The sequence below is a fragment of the Amblyraja radiata genome, chromosome 2 (assembly GCF_010909765.2).
Source record: "Amblyraja radiata isolate CabotCenter1 chromosome 2, sAmbRad1.1.pri, whole genome shotgun sequence".
Lineage (NCBI taxonomy): Eukaryota > Metazoa > Chordata > Chondrichthyes > Rajiformes > Rajidae > Amblyraja > Amblyraja radiata.
In genome coordinates this window covers 7,701,842-7,716,787 of record NC_045957.1, presented here as the reverse complement: position 1 = coordinate 7,716,787, position 14,946 = coordinate 7,701,842, and the positions used below count along the sequence as shown (strand labels likewise).

The 14,946-nt window shown below is 48.8% G+C and overlaps 2 protein-coding genes across 2 annotated transcripts in view; one reads left to right on the top strand and one right to left on the bottom strand.

Moving 5' to 3' along the window:
* Positions 1-912: 912 nt before the first annotated feature.
* On the top strand, positions 913-5,646 carry cpsf1 (cleavage and polyadenylation specific factor 1). Its single transcript, XM_033041642.1, has 5 exons — positions 913-986; positions 1,718-1,873; positions 1,980-2,109; positions 4,615-4,753; positions 5,325-5,646. Exons 1-5 carry the CDS (start codon positions 971-973, stop codon positions 5,370-5,372), a joined length of 489 nt encoding a protein of 162 aa, XP_032897533.1. The 5' UTR covers positions 913-970; the 3' UTR covers positions 5,373-5,646.
* A 337-nt stretch (positions 5,647-5,983) lies between these two features.
* The window catches only part of adck5 (aarF domain containing kinase 5), a 74,413-nt gene continuing 65,450 nt past the window's right edge, over positions 5,984-14,946 (bottom strand). The window contains exons 10-15 of the mRNA XM_033041654.1: positions 14,462-14,543; positions 13,175-13,253; positions 10,407-10,498; positions 8,625-8,883; positions 7,837-7,953; positions 5,984-6,660 (exon numbers count right to left, since the gene is read on the bottom strand). Of these exons, the coding sequence (XP_032897545.1) occupies positions 6,555-6,660; positions 7,837-7,953; positions 8,625-8,883; positions 10,407-10,498; positions 13,175-13,253; positions 14,462-14,543 (735 nt within the window). The 3' untranslated portion in view covers positions 5,984-6,554. The remainder of the gene's footprint in view (positions 6,661-7,836; positions 7,954-8,624; positions 8,884-10,406; positions 10,499-13,174; positions 13,254-14,461; positions 14,544-14,946) is intronic.

Sequence of the window (14,946 nt, the reverse complement as noted above, 5' to 3'; positions counted from 1 at the left end):
TCTTAGAATAAAGGGGAGGCCATTTAAGACTGAGGTGAGAAAAAACTTTTTCTCCCAGAGAGTTGTGAATTTGTGGAATTCCCTGCCACAGAGGGCAATGGAGTCCAAATCACTGGATGGATTTAAGAGAGAGTTAGATAGAGCTCTAGGGGCTAGTGGAATCAAGGGATATGGGGAGAAGGCAGGCACGGGTTATTGATAGGGGACGATCAGCCATGATCACAATGAATGGCTCGAAGGGCCGAATGGCCTCCTCCTGCACCTATTTTCTATGTCTATGTCTATGGACGAGGTGAATCGGGCAGTCGGTACCCTAGATGATGAAAGGACCGTTCAGCTACCTGATAACTGAGAGGAAGAGGCTGTTTCTGAGTCTGGTGGTGTGGGCTTTCAAGCTTCTGTACAAACTGCCTGAAGTGTAGATGGAGTCAGTGTTGTGCAGTCTGATCTGTGAAATGGACTGGGCTACGTCTACAAATCTCTGGAATTTTTTGTAGATCTCAGGGCGTTATTGGGAATGTTGTGGGATTTAGGAAACAGCAGAGCACGAGCAGTTTCATAGACCAGTGCAGCACAGCAACAGGCCCTACGGCCCACAATGTCCATGCCGAACATGTTGCCAAGTTCCAATGATCCATACCCCTCCATTTCCTTGCGGATCCATGTGCGGATCCAAAACCCTATTAAATGCCACTGTCCTACCTGCTTCCACAATCCCTGGCAATGCGTTGCAGACACCCACCATTCACTGTGTACAAAAAAAATAGCTGTAGACTTATAGTCGTACAGTACGGAAACGTGTCCCTTGGCCCACAATGTCCATGCCCACCTTTTTGTCCATCTACACTCAATTCTCTGGGTTCTTTTTCAATTCCCCGTGTTTATATTCTAAATTGCCAGCTCAACTGATTGCTGTTTTTCTTTCATTTTGATTGCAGTGTCCGACCGTGAGAAGAATCTCCTGGTGTACATGTATCAGCCTGAAGGTAAGGATCCTCTTGCACAATCCCTCAATCCCCAGTTGGTGCTGCAAGGGTGACCAGTGTGGCCCAGTCTGAGGAACTAACCTGTGGTCTCCACCCTGAAGGAAAGACTTGCAACTGAACCTTTCACATTCACGGGTGCTTTATTGCCCATGGGGGCTTTGGAGAGGGTGCAGAAAATGTTTACCAGATGCTGTCTGGATTAGTGGGTGTTAGCTATAAAGATAAATTGGACAAATTTGGATCATTGTCGGATGTTGGGGGGGCCATCTAATAGAAGTACATAAAATTGAGAGGAGTAGATAGGGTAGACTAGTCAGAATTTTATTTCACCAGGGTGGAAATGTCAAAGACTAGAGGGCTAAGGTCAGATGGGCAACATTTAAAGATGTGAGGTGATTTTATTTTTGTCTAGAGGGTCGTGCTGCCAGAGGCGGTGGCTGCAGAGACGATAGTGGGACTTGTGGCTATGGAGGGATATGGATCACATCAACTGGGCATCATGTTCAGCATGGGAATTGTGTTCCTGTGCTAGATGCTCTTGTGTGTGGCAAACCTTCCCTACTGTAGAGGGTGCAGTGATGTTTCACTGATTACACGTGGCCCCACTGAGACTGTGTAGCTGCAGTTTTACACCAGTTGTCGCCGCCGCTGTGCAGGCAGGCAGGCAGGCAGTTTTATTCAGGGAGTGACTGGAACAGATGCCTGGAGAAGCTGTGCTTGTTCTCTTGCAGCGAGGGAGAGTTACGGAGGGACTCGCCTGCTGCGGAGAGCTGACTTCAACGTGGGCGCTCACGTCAACGCCTTCTGGCGAACTCCGTGCCGCGGCATCATGGACGGCTCCAATAAGAAGAACCTGGCGTGGGAGAACAAGCACATCACCTGGTTCGGTAAGTATGGACTTGCCCTGTTGCTGTCATGGACGGGTGGTGGGGCTGGATCCCGGCCTCCCCTCCGCTGCCTCTCCTGACGCCGCCGCTTGCTCTTGTTTCCCAGCCACTCTGGACGGCGGGGTCGGGCTCCTGTTACCGATGCAAGAGAAAACCTATCGACGTCTTCTGATGTTGCAGAACGCTCTGATCACCATGATCCCTCACCACGCTGGCCTCAATCCTAAGGCCTTCAGGTAGGAAGAACACTTCCAATGTTTCCAGCGGGCAACACTGAGACACCTCCATAGAGTGGGGGTGGAGAGGATGTTTCTGCTAGTGGGAGAGTCTAGGACCAGAGGGCACTGCCTCAGAATAAAAGGTCATACCTGTAGAATGGATCAAGAGGAATTTATTTAGCCGGAGGTGGTGCAGCAGTAGAGTTGCTGCCTTACAGCGCCAGAGACCCGGGTTTGATCCTGACTGCGGGTGCTGCCTGTACAGAGTTATACGTTCTCCCCTTAATCGTGTGGTTTTCTTCCACACTTCAATTACATAATTTGTAGGTTAATTGGCTCTGGAAAAAAATTATAAATTGTGTAGTGTGTAGAATAGTGCTAGTGCATGGAGGTGATCACTGGTTGGCGGGGAATCGGTGAGACGAAGGGCTTGTTTCCACAGTGCATCTCTAAAGTCGGCGGTAGAGACCAAGTCATAAGGTAAATTTAAAGCGGAAATTGATAGGTTTGTGATTAGTAAGGGTGTCAAAAATTACTGGGAGAAGGCAAGAGAATGGGGTTGAGAAGGGAAAGTTAGATCAGCCATGATCGAATGGTGGAGCAGACTCAATGGGCCGAATGGCCTAATTCTGCTCCTATGTCTTCGGAACTTATGAGCTGGCAGAGCCACTATATCACAGTGACGGAGACCCAGGTTCCATCCTGACCTCGGGTGCTGTGTGAAGTTTGCACATTCTCCCTGTGACTGCGTGGGGTACCTCCAGGGGCTCCAGTTTCCTCCCGCATCTCAAAGACACTGCCTGGCCAGCTGAGCTAATCCAGTCTTTGTCTGTGAACCGCCATCTACGGTTCTGTGTATCTCCCAAAGACGTGCAGGTTTGCAGGTTAATTGCCTTCTATATGTAGTGGATGTTCAAGTGAGACAACGGAGAACTAGTGTCTACGGGAAATTGATGGTTGACATTGGATCGCTGGGCGGAAAGGCCTGTTTCCATGCTGTATCTTTCAATCAATTAGTGGTCTCTCTCAGCCCATAGTGAGCAGTTCTCTGACAACTTGCCTTTTCAAATTGACTTCATCAACACGTCCTATCATGAGCACATCACAAGTTGAACTGCCCTCTTGTTACCAGCTGAGGTACTGGTTAGACTGAACCACACTAATCTGCAAGCAGTAATGGGGATTGGCCTTTTCTTACACAGACAAGTGGTTTAAGTGAGATTGCCTTGTTTATTGTAGAATCATTAGATTAACGGACTAGTTTAGTCCTTGCTTCTTTCAGCTGCAGTTGGTTTTATGACATTATCGGGGTCTTCTAATCACTTGTGAATGTATTTATGCTGCAGGAAGGACAGTGACAAAGGACTTGCCCTGAATCCAGGGTCCTGGTGTAATTATCCCGACAGTTGTTATACACTACACGCAGATAGTGATATCACAGCGCGTATAGTTCATTCAGAGTGGATGTCTGCAGTTTGTTGTAAACAGAATGATAGCAGGAGAAACAGACCTGCTGACTCCAAGCTACTTGTAATACTCAAACAAGCACACACTGAATTTACACAACTTGATTAACCCGACCCTTTACTGTGTATAACGAATGGTTAATTAAAAAAAAAAAATTAAGAAATTCTTGGTGGCATTTATTAGCCGTCCCTAATTGTCTTTGGGGGAAATTGTCTGCTTGGACATTTTCACACAGGCAAAGTTTGCCAGCAGGAGCATTGCGTATAAGAGTCAGGAAGTCGTGTTACAGCTTTATACAACTGTGGTTAGGCCACAGTTGTGGAGTATTGCGTCACCCCATTACAGAAAGGATGTGGAGGTTTTGGAGAGGGAGCAGAAGAGGTTTAACTGGCATGCTGCCTGGATTACAGAGTATCGGCTACAGGGAGAGATTGGACAGACTGGGATTGTTTTCGCTGGAGTGTCGGAGAGATCTGATCAGAGACCAGGACAAGGGGTCACAGTTTAAGGATAAAGGGGAAATCCTTTAGGACCGAGATGAGAAAAACATTTTTCACAGAGTGGTGAATCTCTGGAACTCTCTGCCACAGAAGGTAGTTGAGGCCAGTTCATTGGCTATATTTAAGAGGGAGTTAGATGTGGCCCTTGTGGCTAAAGGGATCAGGGGGTATGGAGAGAAGGCAGGTACAGGATACTGAGTTGGATGATCAGCCATGATCATATTGAATGGCGGTGCAGGCTCGAAGGGCCGAATGGCCTACTCCTGCACCTATTTTCTGTTTCTAAATGGTGAGAGGCATGGATGGACTAGACCGAACCTTTTTCCCAGGAAATGCTTTAAGGAGATGTGCGGTGAAGGAGAGGTGGTGGGTGCATGGAACGTGCTGCCAGGGTTGATGATGGAGGCAGAGGTACAGTGAGGGAGTATGGGGCCGTGGGCCACTTGAAGTGCCAGGCAGGATGGTGGCTCGGGCTGGAGAGAAAGACACGAGCACACACCCTCCGTTGTTTGACGGTTCTAATGGCATCCTCTGCCTCCTCCCTCCTGTGCTGTAGGATGTTGCACTGTGACCGACGGGCCTTGCAGAACGCCGTACGGAACATCCTGGACGGTGAGCTGCTCAACAAGTTCCTGTACCTCAGCACCATGGAGCGCAGCGAGCTGGCCAAGAAGATCGGCACAACGCCGGATATGGTGAGGAGCCGCCGGCCATGGGGTTAATGGGCACAATCACGTTCGGTTCTGGGTAAAGTGCCCCACAGACATGGGGGTGGGGGGGAGAGTGAGAGTGTGGCCATCAGCGACGGAGGAGCAGGGAGGTAATGGTGACAAGTACACAGTTGTGTCTAGCAGAGACGGACACTAAAAGCTGGAGTAACTCAGCGGGTCAGGCAGCCTCTCTGGAGAAAAGGAAATGTTTTGGGTCTAGACACTTCTCGACCCGAAGCGCCACCTATTCCTTTTCTCCAGAGATGCTGCCTGAGCCGCTGAGTTACTCCAGCCTTTAGTGTCTGTCTTCAGTTTAAATCAGCATCCGCAGCTCCTCCCTACACACGTTGTGTCTGGCGGTTACTGAATCAGATCCACCTTCTTGTAGTGGACCCTCTCCCAGTGGGTCAATCCAGGCTCTCCACCCCCCATCGCTCTGAGCTTGCCCGGTGACCTACAATTAACTAGTCCGACTGGGAATTGAGAACCTTTGCTACCCCTGGACTCCCAGCTGCAGTCAAGGTCTTACATTCTTCCAACCACCTGTGTCTTTCAGATCTTGGAAGATGTGCTGGAGATTGATCGGGTCACTGGCCACTTCTGATGCGGGCCAGACAGAAGATCGAGGGACTTTGCGGGTCGTTTTAAACCTTGCAACAGTGCCTGTGCTCTCTAATGTTCAGCAAGTGGACTTGAGAGGTAACGCTGGAGACTGAAGGTTCTGTCTGTTGTGACTGAACACTGAGCCACAGATGGTCTGGGGCAGATTTTAGGACGTGATTTGTTAATATGGGTTAGATTGAATGCATTTGTATGTTTTTCACATTTAAAATATTTTGTATTGCAAAATGGAAAAAAAATGTTGTTTTTTAATCTGGCCCATTTTCATCATTCTTCCTCAACCACAGATAAGTAGCCATAAACATAAGGACTTCCCTCCTATATTCAACCTAGTTATCTGTTTAGATAAGTCAGCCCTTGAGGTGAAGGTTAGAATTATGTTCACACAACAATGAGCGATGGTTCATTATATGAACATGGTAATAGGCCCTTCAGCCCACACATTCAAGATGAGATGCATGGAGTTTGGCTTTCTCAGGGAAGCAAGGAGCCAGAGTGATGGATGGGTTACTGATAAGCTGTGGAATATGCTTCAGGGCCATTCGATTACCTCCAGCTCAGCTTGAGACTACACAGTGAAACTATACACAAGAGTGAGTTTCAGGTAAACAACTTTACTTAAAATACCAGCAATAAAACAGTTACACAAAATACAATTCCGTAGCATGATGAGAGTTAATACTTTCAGGGGTTGAGGTCCACTGGGCCACGCTCTGTTCTTTGCCACTTTTATGGATAAGAGGTCTCCTTTGGGAGTGGAGAACTGGGGGGGGGGGAGGGGAGGGTAAAAGTGAGCTTTGACAGCAAAATGTTCAATCCTCAGATGGAGCTCGATGCTCCTTGTTTTTGCATTTCACGACATCCAGTGTGTAATGTTATCAGGCGCAGTACAAGTGCTCAACCTGCAGGGTCCAGGGAGCTGAACATGTCCATGTGGGGAGAAGGAAACGCCTGGTTTAATGGGGAGCGCCAGCACCCGTGCATAATACACAGCAGCATTGTGCTCACCAGCCGTGAGGGTGTTCACAGCCCTTAGTGTGTTTGCTGTCTGGGATAGGAGGTGCGTCGTGTTTCACACTCCATTCCACTTCATGAGGTAAGAAAGGAATAGGTTTCCTCAGTGCATTCTCCCACAGCCGAGGTTGATGGGAGGGAGCCCAGGCCACTACTGCACCAGGTAGTTATACAGGTCCTCGTCAGGTGGCACCAGACCGAAGTAGACAAACAGACGGAAGACGACAGCCACGGCTCTCATCATTAGGCTCTCGCACCTGCAACAGAAACAAAGCAGTCACTAAACACGGCATTCAACTCCAGCCCTCCGGAGAACCCTTCTAACACTATCACACCACCCAAGTCCTCCAAGCTGCTCCCATTTGTCCCATATCTCTAAACTTTCCTATCCACATACCTGCTTGTTTGTTTTTTGTAAAGCAGCATCTGCAGTTCCTTGTGTCTTCTCATCCAAATATCTTTTTAAATTGCATCATCCTCTGGCAGCTCATGCCATATACCCACCACCCTCTGAAAAAGTTGCCCCGCAGCTTTGTATTAAATCTTTCCCCTCACCATAAACCTACATCCAAATCTTCTAGTTCTTGATTCTCCTATCGTGGGGAAAAAGACTACTTTCATCCCCTCTATTCCTCACATGATTGTATAAGATTACTCCTCAGCCTCCTGCTCTCCAAGAAGTAAAGTCCTAGCCTGCCAACTTCTCCCCATAACTCAGGTCCCCTTACCTTGTAATTGCTGAACCAGCAAGGAAACAGGCCCTTCTGCCCACCACATCCATGGCGACCAACTGGGCATTCAGGGCTAGTCCCACTTGGCCCATGGATCTTTAAACCCGTCCTATTTATTTATCGTGAAAATCCAAATTTATCTACTTTTCTAGCTTCCTCCTGCAACTTGTTCCAGAGATAGATTAGTAAAAAAAAGCTGCCCTGTGACACTTTCAAATCGCTCCCCTCTTACTATACCCGCTAGTTTTAGAAACCCTGGGAGATAGGACTATGTCCGTTCCATGTCCTTCATCTTCTTGTACACCTCAGCCTCCTAGTTTCAGAGAATGTCCTGGCCTATCCAACCTCTCTCTATAACGTTCAACCTGCTAATACAGCTGTGAAAAGAACCTGTGTTGCTGCCTTTGCTTTAGAGATAGGGTGTGGAAGCAGGCTCTTCGGCCCACCAAACTGGGTGGACCAGCAGTCAATCAACACTAGGGGCAATTTTACAATTCCATCAAAGTCAATTCATCTACAAACCTGTATGTCTTCAGGGTGAAGGAGGAAGGCAGAGAAATCCCATATGGTCATGGGGAGAACATACAAACTCCGTACAGACAACATCTGTAGATAGGATCGAACCCAGCGCCGCGGCCCTGTAAGGCAATGAATCAACCGCTGCGCCACAGTGCAGTTTGTTCACGTGGCATCTCTGCATACCTGAGGCTGATCTCAAATTGGATCCGTGACCACTTAATCTTCATCCAGGTGAGAGGCCCCAGAGCCCAAAACCCTCGCTGGTGCTTGCTGGTGAACAGGCTCCCGCCTTGGACCGCACTGCAAGGAAAGAGAGGGTGGGAGCTGTCAGCTCTGACAGGTTCTGGTTATCGCCTGAACTAACCGAGCAGGAGCATAGCATAGAAACGAACAACCCCCCCAGAGCGAGCATCAGGTAAACTCAGCCAATAACAATAACACTGAACAGGATAAATATGGATAACCTACCCACCGTGTGTAACCGACCATTACTATCGACTGCACAGCAGGCAGTAGCATTTGCATCACACAGTGTCTGCCCATGCCAATCTCCACCAGGACACAGCCTCTGATCTTAAGAGCAGTGTGATAATTCAAACCTTTAAATCAGGACGGATTTGGTTCAAAATAGCACAGCTCCAGTGTCCAACTAAACTACTAACTTCAAGGTCAGATTAGCAGAGAACAGCTGCCGAAGGGAATAAAAAATAAATTGGAAAACAACAGCAGTACCAGAGGTCGGTCTGGTGAAAGTTTAGCTCAGCAAGCTAGGGGAGTGGTGATAAAATAGATTGGTCACACTTGGAGCCAGGCAGTACATCAGCCCCAGGTCTAGGTGCGACAGACCACCGTCCGCGGATAACCCAGGAAGCGGTCCACAGGGAGGGGCAGCCAGCGGGGTAAGTGGAGACCCCTCGCGTTGGAGTGGGCGGGCGTTAACAGAGCGACGGCCCACGACGGCCCCTTCCTACCTCCTGGCCATCAGGACGTAGCGGTCGACAGGAGAGCCCAGGCTGGTGTTGATGCTGCGCACAGTGTTGATGTTGCGGAAGACCAGCAGCATAGGCCGCGGCAGGTCCTTCAGCACCTGGATGATGCGGTCAAAGTGGATGTTGGCCATGTCCTGCATGTAGGCCCGTTCCTCATGCGTCAGGATGTTGGCCAAGTGGAACGCCGTCTCCTTCAGGTTGATGGGCCTCTGCATCAGGATCTCACAGAACAGGAAGTAGTCTGTGGGAGAGGGACGGAGGAGGTTACAGCTAAGTCCCCGTCCACCGCTCGATATCCAGCCCCCGCTGGTCACCAGCAACTGTTAGTTTACACATGAAGACACAAAGTTCAGGAGTAGCACAGCACGACAGGCAGCATCCCTGGAGAACAGGGATAGGCGATATTTCAGGTCAGGACCCTTTTAAGACCCCATCCCTTCCTGACCATTGACAGCGCGGTGGACAAGTGGACTATTATTCATTTTCTTAAATTACAAATCTGTGTTTTTATTATGTTATCGAATGTGTTTACAGGACATGCTGCTGTAAGCAAAAATGTTGTTCCGTCTCAGTACATGTGACAATGAAACACTTGACGACACTGCCCTCCCCACCATCAGAGGGATGATCAGTCCCAAACAGGCAGCCAATATCAACAAAGACCCACAGCACATTCACTCAGATGTTCAGTCGTATCTGGAACAGGCTGCAAGAAGCAAATGTTATTAAGACTTTTAAAAGACATTTGGACTGATATCTGGAAGGGTAGGGGAGTCAATAGGTTTAAGCAGACAGGAGAAAGATGTAATAGGAACCTGAGAGGTAACTCTTTTCACACAGAGTGTGGTGGGTACGTGAAATGAGCTGCCAGAGGAGGGAGGTATTATAACATTTAAAAGACATTTGGACAGGTACTAGGAAAGGTTCAGAGACATCCAGTGAATCATACAGCAAGGAAATAGGCTCTTCAGACTGACATCTGGCCCTGCCATGGATTTTTGATCTATTTTCCACCCCTTCCAGGAGCCGTGACTAGAGGTTGGATCGGCTGGGTCTTTTCCCCAGGAGTCTCGGAGGCTGAGGGGTGACCTGGCAAGGCTGTCAGGAGTAGGGAATCATAGAGAGAAGAAACAGGCCCTTCAGCCCAACCAATATGACCCATCGACGCGAGTCCCATTTTTGCCTAGATGCCTCTAAACTTTTCCCATTCCTATTGCCTGTTAAACATGTTCATTGCACCTCTCTCAACTTCCACCTCCAGCTCATTTCCTATATATACACCTTCTTCTGTTAAAAAATGGATACAAGCCAAATGGGGGTCTAGCTCAGGAAGATACCTCGGTCAAGTTGGGCCAAAGGGCCGGTTTGGATAGAAATGGGTGACATTTTGTGTCAAGACCCTTCTTCAGACTGAGTCTCAGTCTAAGTCTTCCTCTGGTCTTTAGACTGACCCAAAGCATTGCCCATTCCTTCTATCCAGGGATGATGCCTGTCCCGCTGAGTTACTCTAGAATTATGTGTCTACCTTGGGTGTAAACCATCATCTGCTGTTCCTTCCTACACAAAGGGCCTGTTTCCTCGCTCTGTGACATTGGAAAGATTTAGAAGGAAATGGGCCAAACATTGGAGCTTAGATGTGACATCTCGGACAGCATGGACGAGTTGGGCCGAAGGACCTGTTTCCGTGCTGTGAGACTCTATAACACCCACCGCCAGGTCAGAGAAGCAGTTCACAAAGAGCAAAGATGCGGTCCTGGGCCTCACCTTTAACTCCCAGCTCGTTGGCGTATTTCTGCATTGCCACTTTATTGAGGAGGATGATGGAACGCCAGAGTTTGCACAGGCTCACTCGATCCCTAGGAGCAAACGCAGCAATGAGTGGCCTGCGGGTACCGTCAAGGGTCGCGATAAACCATGGTCTCTCCCTCCCCCAGCTCACCAGCACAGGGTGGGACACAGAGCATAGAATCATACGTCACAAAAATAGGCCCTTCGGCCCAACTTAGCCCATGTCAACCAAGATGCCCCAACCCCTGCTCTTTGATTCATGTACCTCTCCAAGTGTCTTTTAAATGTTAGGCACACAAAAAAGCTGGAGAAACTCAGCGGGTGCAGCAGCATCTATGGAGCGAAGGAAATAGGCAACGTTTCGGGCCGGCCCGAAACGTTGCCTATTTCCTTCGCTCCATAGATGCTGCTGCACCCGCTGAGTTTCTCCAGCTTTTTTGTGTGCCTTCGATTTTCCAGCATCTGCAGTTCCTTCTTAAACGTCTTTTAAATGTTATTGTGCTTGCCTCAGCTACCTTCTCTGGCAACTTGTTCCATGTACCCACCACCCTCTGCGCGGTAAAGTTGCCCCCCAATTGCCTGGATTGGAAATCTTACTTCTCACCTTAAACATATAAGATTGTTAAGGGTTTGGACACACTAGAGGCAGGAAACATGTTCCCGATGTTGGGGGAGTCCAGAACCAGGGGCCACAGTTTAAGAATAAGGGGTAAGCCATTTAGAACTGAGACGAGGAAACACTTTTTCTCACAGAGAGTGGTGAGTCTGTGGAATTCTCTGCCTCAGAGGGCGGTGGAGGCAGGTTCTCTGGATGCTTTCAAGAGAGAGCTAGATAGGGCTCTTAAAGATAGCGGAGTCAGGGGATATGGGGAGGAGGTAGGAACGGGGTACTGATTGGGGAAGATCAGCCATGATCACATTAAATGGCTCGAAGTGCCGAATGGCCTGCTCCTGCACCTATTGTCTATTGTCTAAACCTATGCCCTCTGGTTCTCGATCCCCCTACCCTTGGGGAAAAAGACTCAGTGCATTCACCCTGTCAATTCCCCTCATGATTTTACAAGCCATCTATAAGCTCACCATCCCTCAGCCTCCTGCGCTCCAAGGCCAACCTCTCCCTATAATTCAGGGCCCTCGAGTCTTAGCAACATCCTCGTAAATCCTCTCTCATCCTTTCCAGTTAAATAACATCCTTCCCACAGCAAGGTGACCAAAACTGAACACAATACTCCAAATGCGGCCTCACCAACGTCTTGTACAACTGTAACACCACATCCCAACTTTTATACTGAGTACCCTGACCGATGAAGGTCAATGTACCTGAAGTCGCTCTGACCAGATGACCAACCTATCCTACCTGTGACGCCACTTTGGGGAAACTGGACCTGTACTCCTAGATCCATCTGCTCCATAACACTCGCCAAGGACCTGCCATTCACTGGGAAACTCTTAGATCAGCTCTGACTCCCAAGGGCGGGCGCTGCAGGATATTCCAGCCTCACCGCGGCACCACATGGAACACTGTTTCGAGGAGACGGGTCACCACCTGAGCCAATCATGATTAGAAGTTAAACTGATGTCTTCTATCTGCGTGTGATTCATATCCTTTCATTCCCTGCATATCCATGTAGCTATCTAAAAGCAGCCTCTTAAATGCCACTAACATGTCTGCCTCCACCACCACCCCTGGCAGCTCATTCCAGGCACTGTGTAAAACACTTGTCTCGTACTTTTTTAAACGTTGCCCCATTCACCTGAAAGCTGTGTCCTTTGGCCTGACATTTCCACCCTGCTGCATTAAACACTGGTGTTGGGCTCTGCTGTTCATGCTGCCTCGAGAAAGCAGGCAACATAATCAAAGGCCTCTCCCATCTCGGTCATTCCTCCTCCCGTCAGGCAGACGGTACAGAAGCTTGAAAGCGCACACCACCAGACTCAGGAACAGCTTCTTCCCCTCCGTTATCAGGCTTCTGGGCGGTCCTTCCATAAGCTAGGGTACTGTCCGATTCACCTCTACCCCATTTGTCTGTGGAACTGGTGCGCTACAATGCCGAGAACTATATTCTGCACTCTGTATCTTCCCCTTTGTTCTATCTATTATACAAGAGCTTGGCTTGATTGTATTTATGCACAGTATTATCTGATGTTTCGATGGCATGCAAAAAAACCTTTCACTGCACTTCGGTACACGTGACAGTAATAAACCTATACCCCTACAAAGGTGGTGGGTGCCTGGATCCCACTGTTAGGGCTGATGGTGGTGGCAGATACCATAGTGGCATTTAAGCCATTTTTAAATAGGCAAATGGATATTCAGGAAACGGAGGGATATGGCAGATATGAATTGGTCTTGGCATCATATCCAGTGCAGACATCGTGGGCCGAAGAGTCTGTCCGTGCTGTACTGTTATAAAGAAAAAAGGAACTGCAGATGCTGGTATACAAAAGAAGACGGAGTACTGGAGTAACCGCAGGTCGGTGACATCTCTGGAGAACATGGATAGGTAACATCTTGGTCGGGACACTTCTTCAGACTCTCATTAAAATTTCTTCGTCTGAAGAAAGGTCCCGACCCGAAGCGTCACCTTTCCATGATCTCCAGAGATGCTGCCTGACCCGCTGAATTACTCCAACACTTTGCATCCTTTCGTGCTGCCTGGACTGTTGTATGTCCCACAGGGCTGTGATGAGAGGATGGACACATTATTAGGATTTCACTGTGTTCGCGAAAGAAGAACACTTACTTTACACTCAGGATTTCATACAGTCCATGGTCCAGGAGCACCAGTTCTGCCTTTCCATCCGGCCCTTTTCTCACCAACACTGCAAACAATAAGGGAAATAACAAAATAAAAGCTGAGGAGGTGAGGGTATTAGATAAAGCTGTCTGAAGAATGGATTGAAACAAGAAACTCCTTCCCTGGGTCAGTCCCAGGGTGGAGTCTGAAATGACCCAAATGTCACCCATCCCTTTACTCCAGAGATGCTGCCTGACCCACTGAGTTACTCCAGCATTTTGTGTCTATATTCAGCCCCTGCATGTCTGCCTGAGCAGTGTGTTAAGAGATTCCTTGGCACTTCTGCAGCATGCAGTAGAGTTCACAGACAGAGGAGGTGCAGGAAAAGGTGTAACCCCTTCTGCGACTGCAGGGGAAAGTGCCTGCGGAGGGGAAGAGATGAGTGGGGAGGGACAAGCAAAGCATGGAGCCATGGAGAGAGTGATCCCTGCTGGAAGCAAAGTGGGAAGATGAGACTGGTGTTGAGATTGGGTGAAAATGGCGGAAATGTCAAAGAATGATGTTTAGTTTAGAGATACAGCACGGAAACAGGCCCTTCGGCCCACCGAGTCCACGCCGACCAGCGATCCCCGCACATTAACACACGCCTACACACACTAGGGACAATTTACACTTATAACAAGTATACAAACCCAAGCCAATTAACCTACAAACCTGTACGTCTTTGGAATGTGGGAGGAAACCGAAAATCTCGGGAGAAAACCCATGTGGTCACGGGGAGAACATACAAGCTCCGTACAGACAGCAGCCGTAGTCGGGATCGAAACCGGGTCTCCGGCGCTGCAAGGCAGCAACTCTACCGCTGCGCCACCGTGCTGGTAGGGTGAAAGGAAAGAACTCTGGCCACGTTCAGTCCGTGGGGAGGTGGGATGAGGCCAGGTGTGTACATGGAGATTTGGCAGAGGGCTAAATAAACTAGAAATCGATGTTACGTTGTCTGATAAAGGATCACTGTACAAGTATATAATAGAAGAGATTGCCTTGTCAGTTTCCAAAGCAGAGCCCTTTAGTAACCTTCCTGGCAGCCCGCACTCATTGTCCTTGGTAAAATACTTCACTTCTCTATATATAGTGTGTTTTTCTCCACAAATATTCTGTAAGAGCAAATTTAATTTATGAATTGGTCAGGGCGGATTTCTATTACTCAAACTGGCATAACGAGGCGGTAAACTGTACCAGAGTTGCAACTCTTTCCGATACCTCACTGAGGGAGTAACCCGCACTGGGTCTTACCGTTGCCAGGGTGGGGGTCTGCGTGGATGAAGCCGGTGAAAAATATTTGCTCTGCGAAAGTCCTCACCAGCTTATCCGCTACCTGAGGACAGGGTGGAGGCAAGGAGAGAGATGGTCAGCCAGTGGTCCCATACTTCCAGATGCACCACCCCACACCAGAACAGGGCACTGATGGCAATCACACAGGTACTGGAGTCACACCAGGAGCCATAGAGGGACCCAAACCTTCCCCCACAGCCATTATCACCATCTAACACCAAAAGCAACCAAGGTACCAATTAAAGTTTAGTTTAAAGGTACAGCACAGAAACAGGCCCTTTGGCCCACCGAGTCCGCACACTAACACTATCCTACGCACGCTAGGGACAATTTAAACATACCAAGCCAATTAGCCTACAAACCTGTACGTCTTTGGAGTGTGGGAGGAAACCGAAGATCTCGGAGAAAACCCACGCAGGTCACGGGGAGAACGTACAAATTCCGTA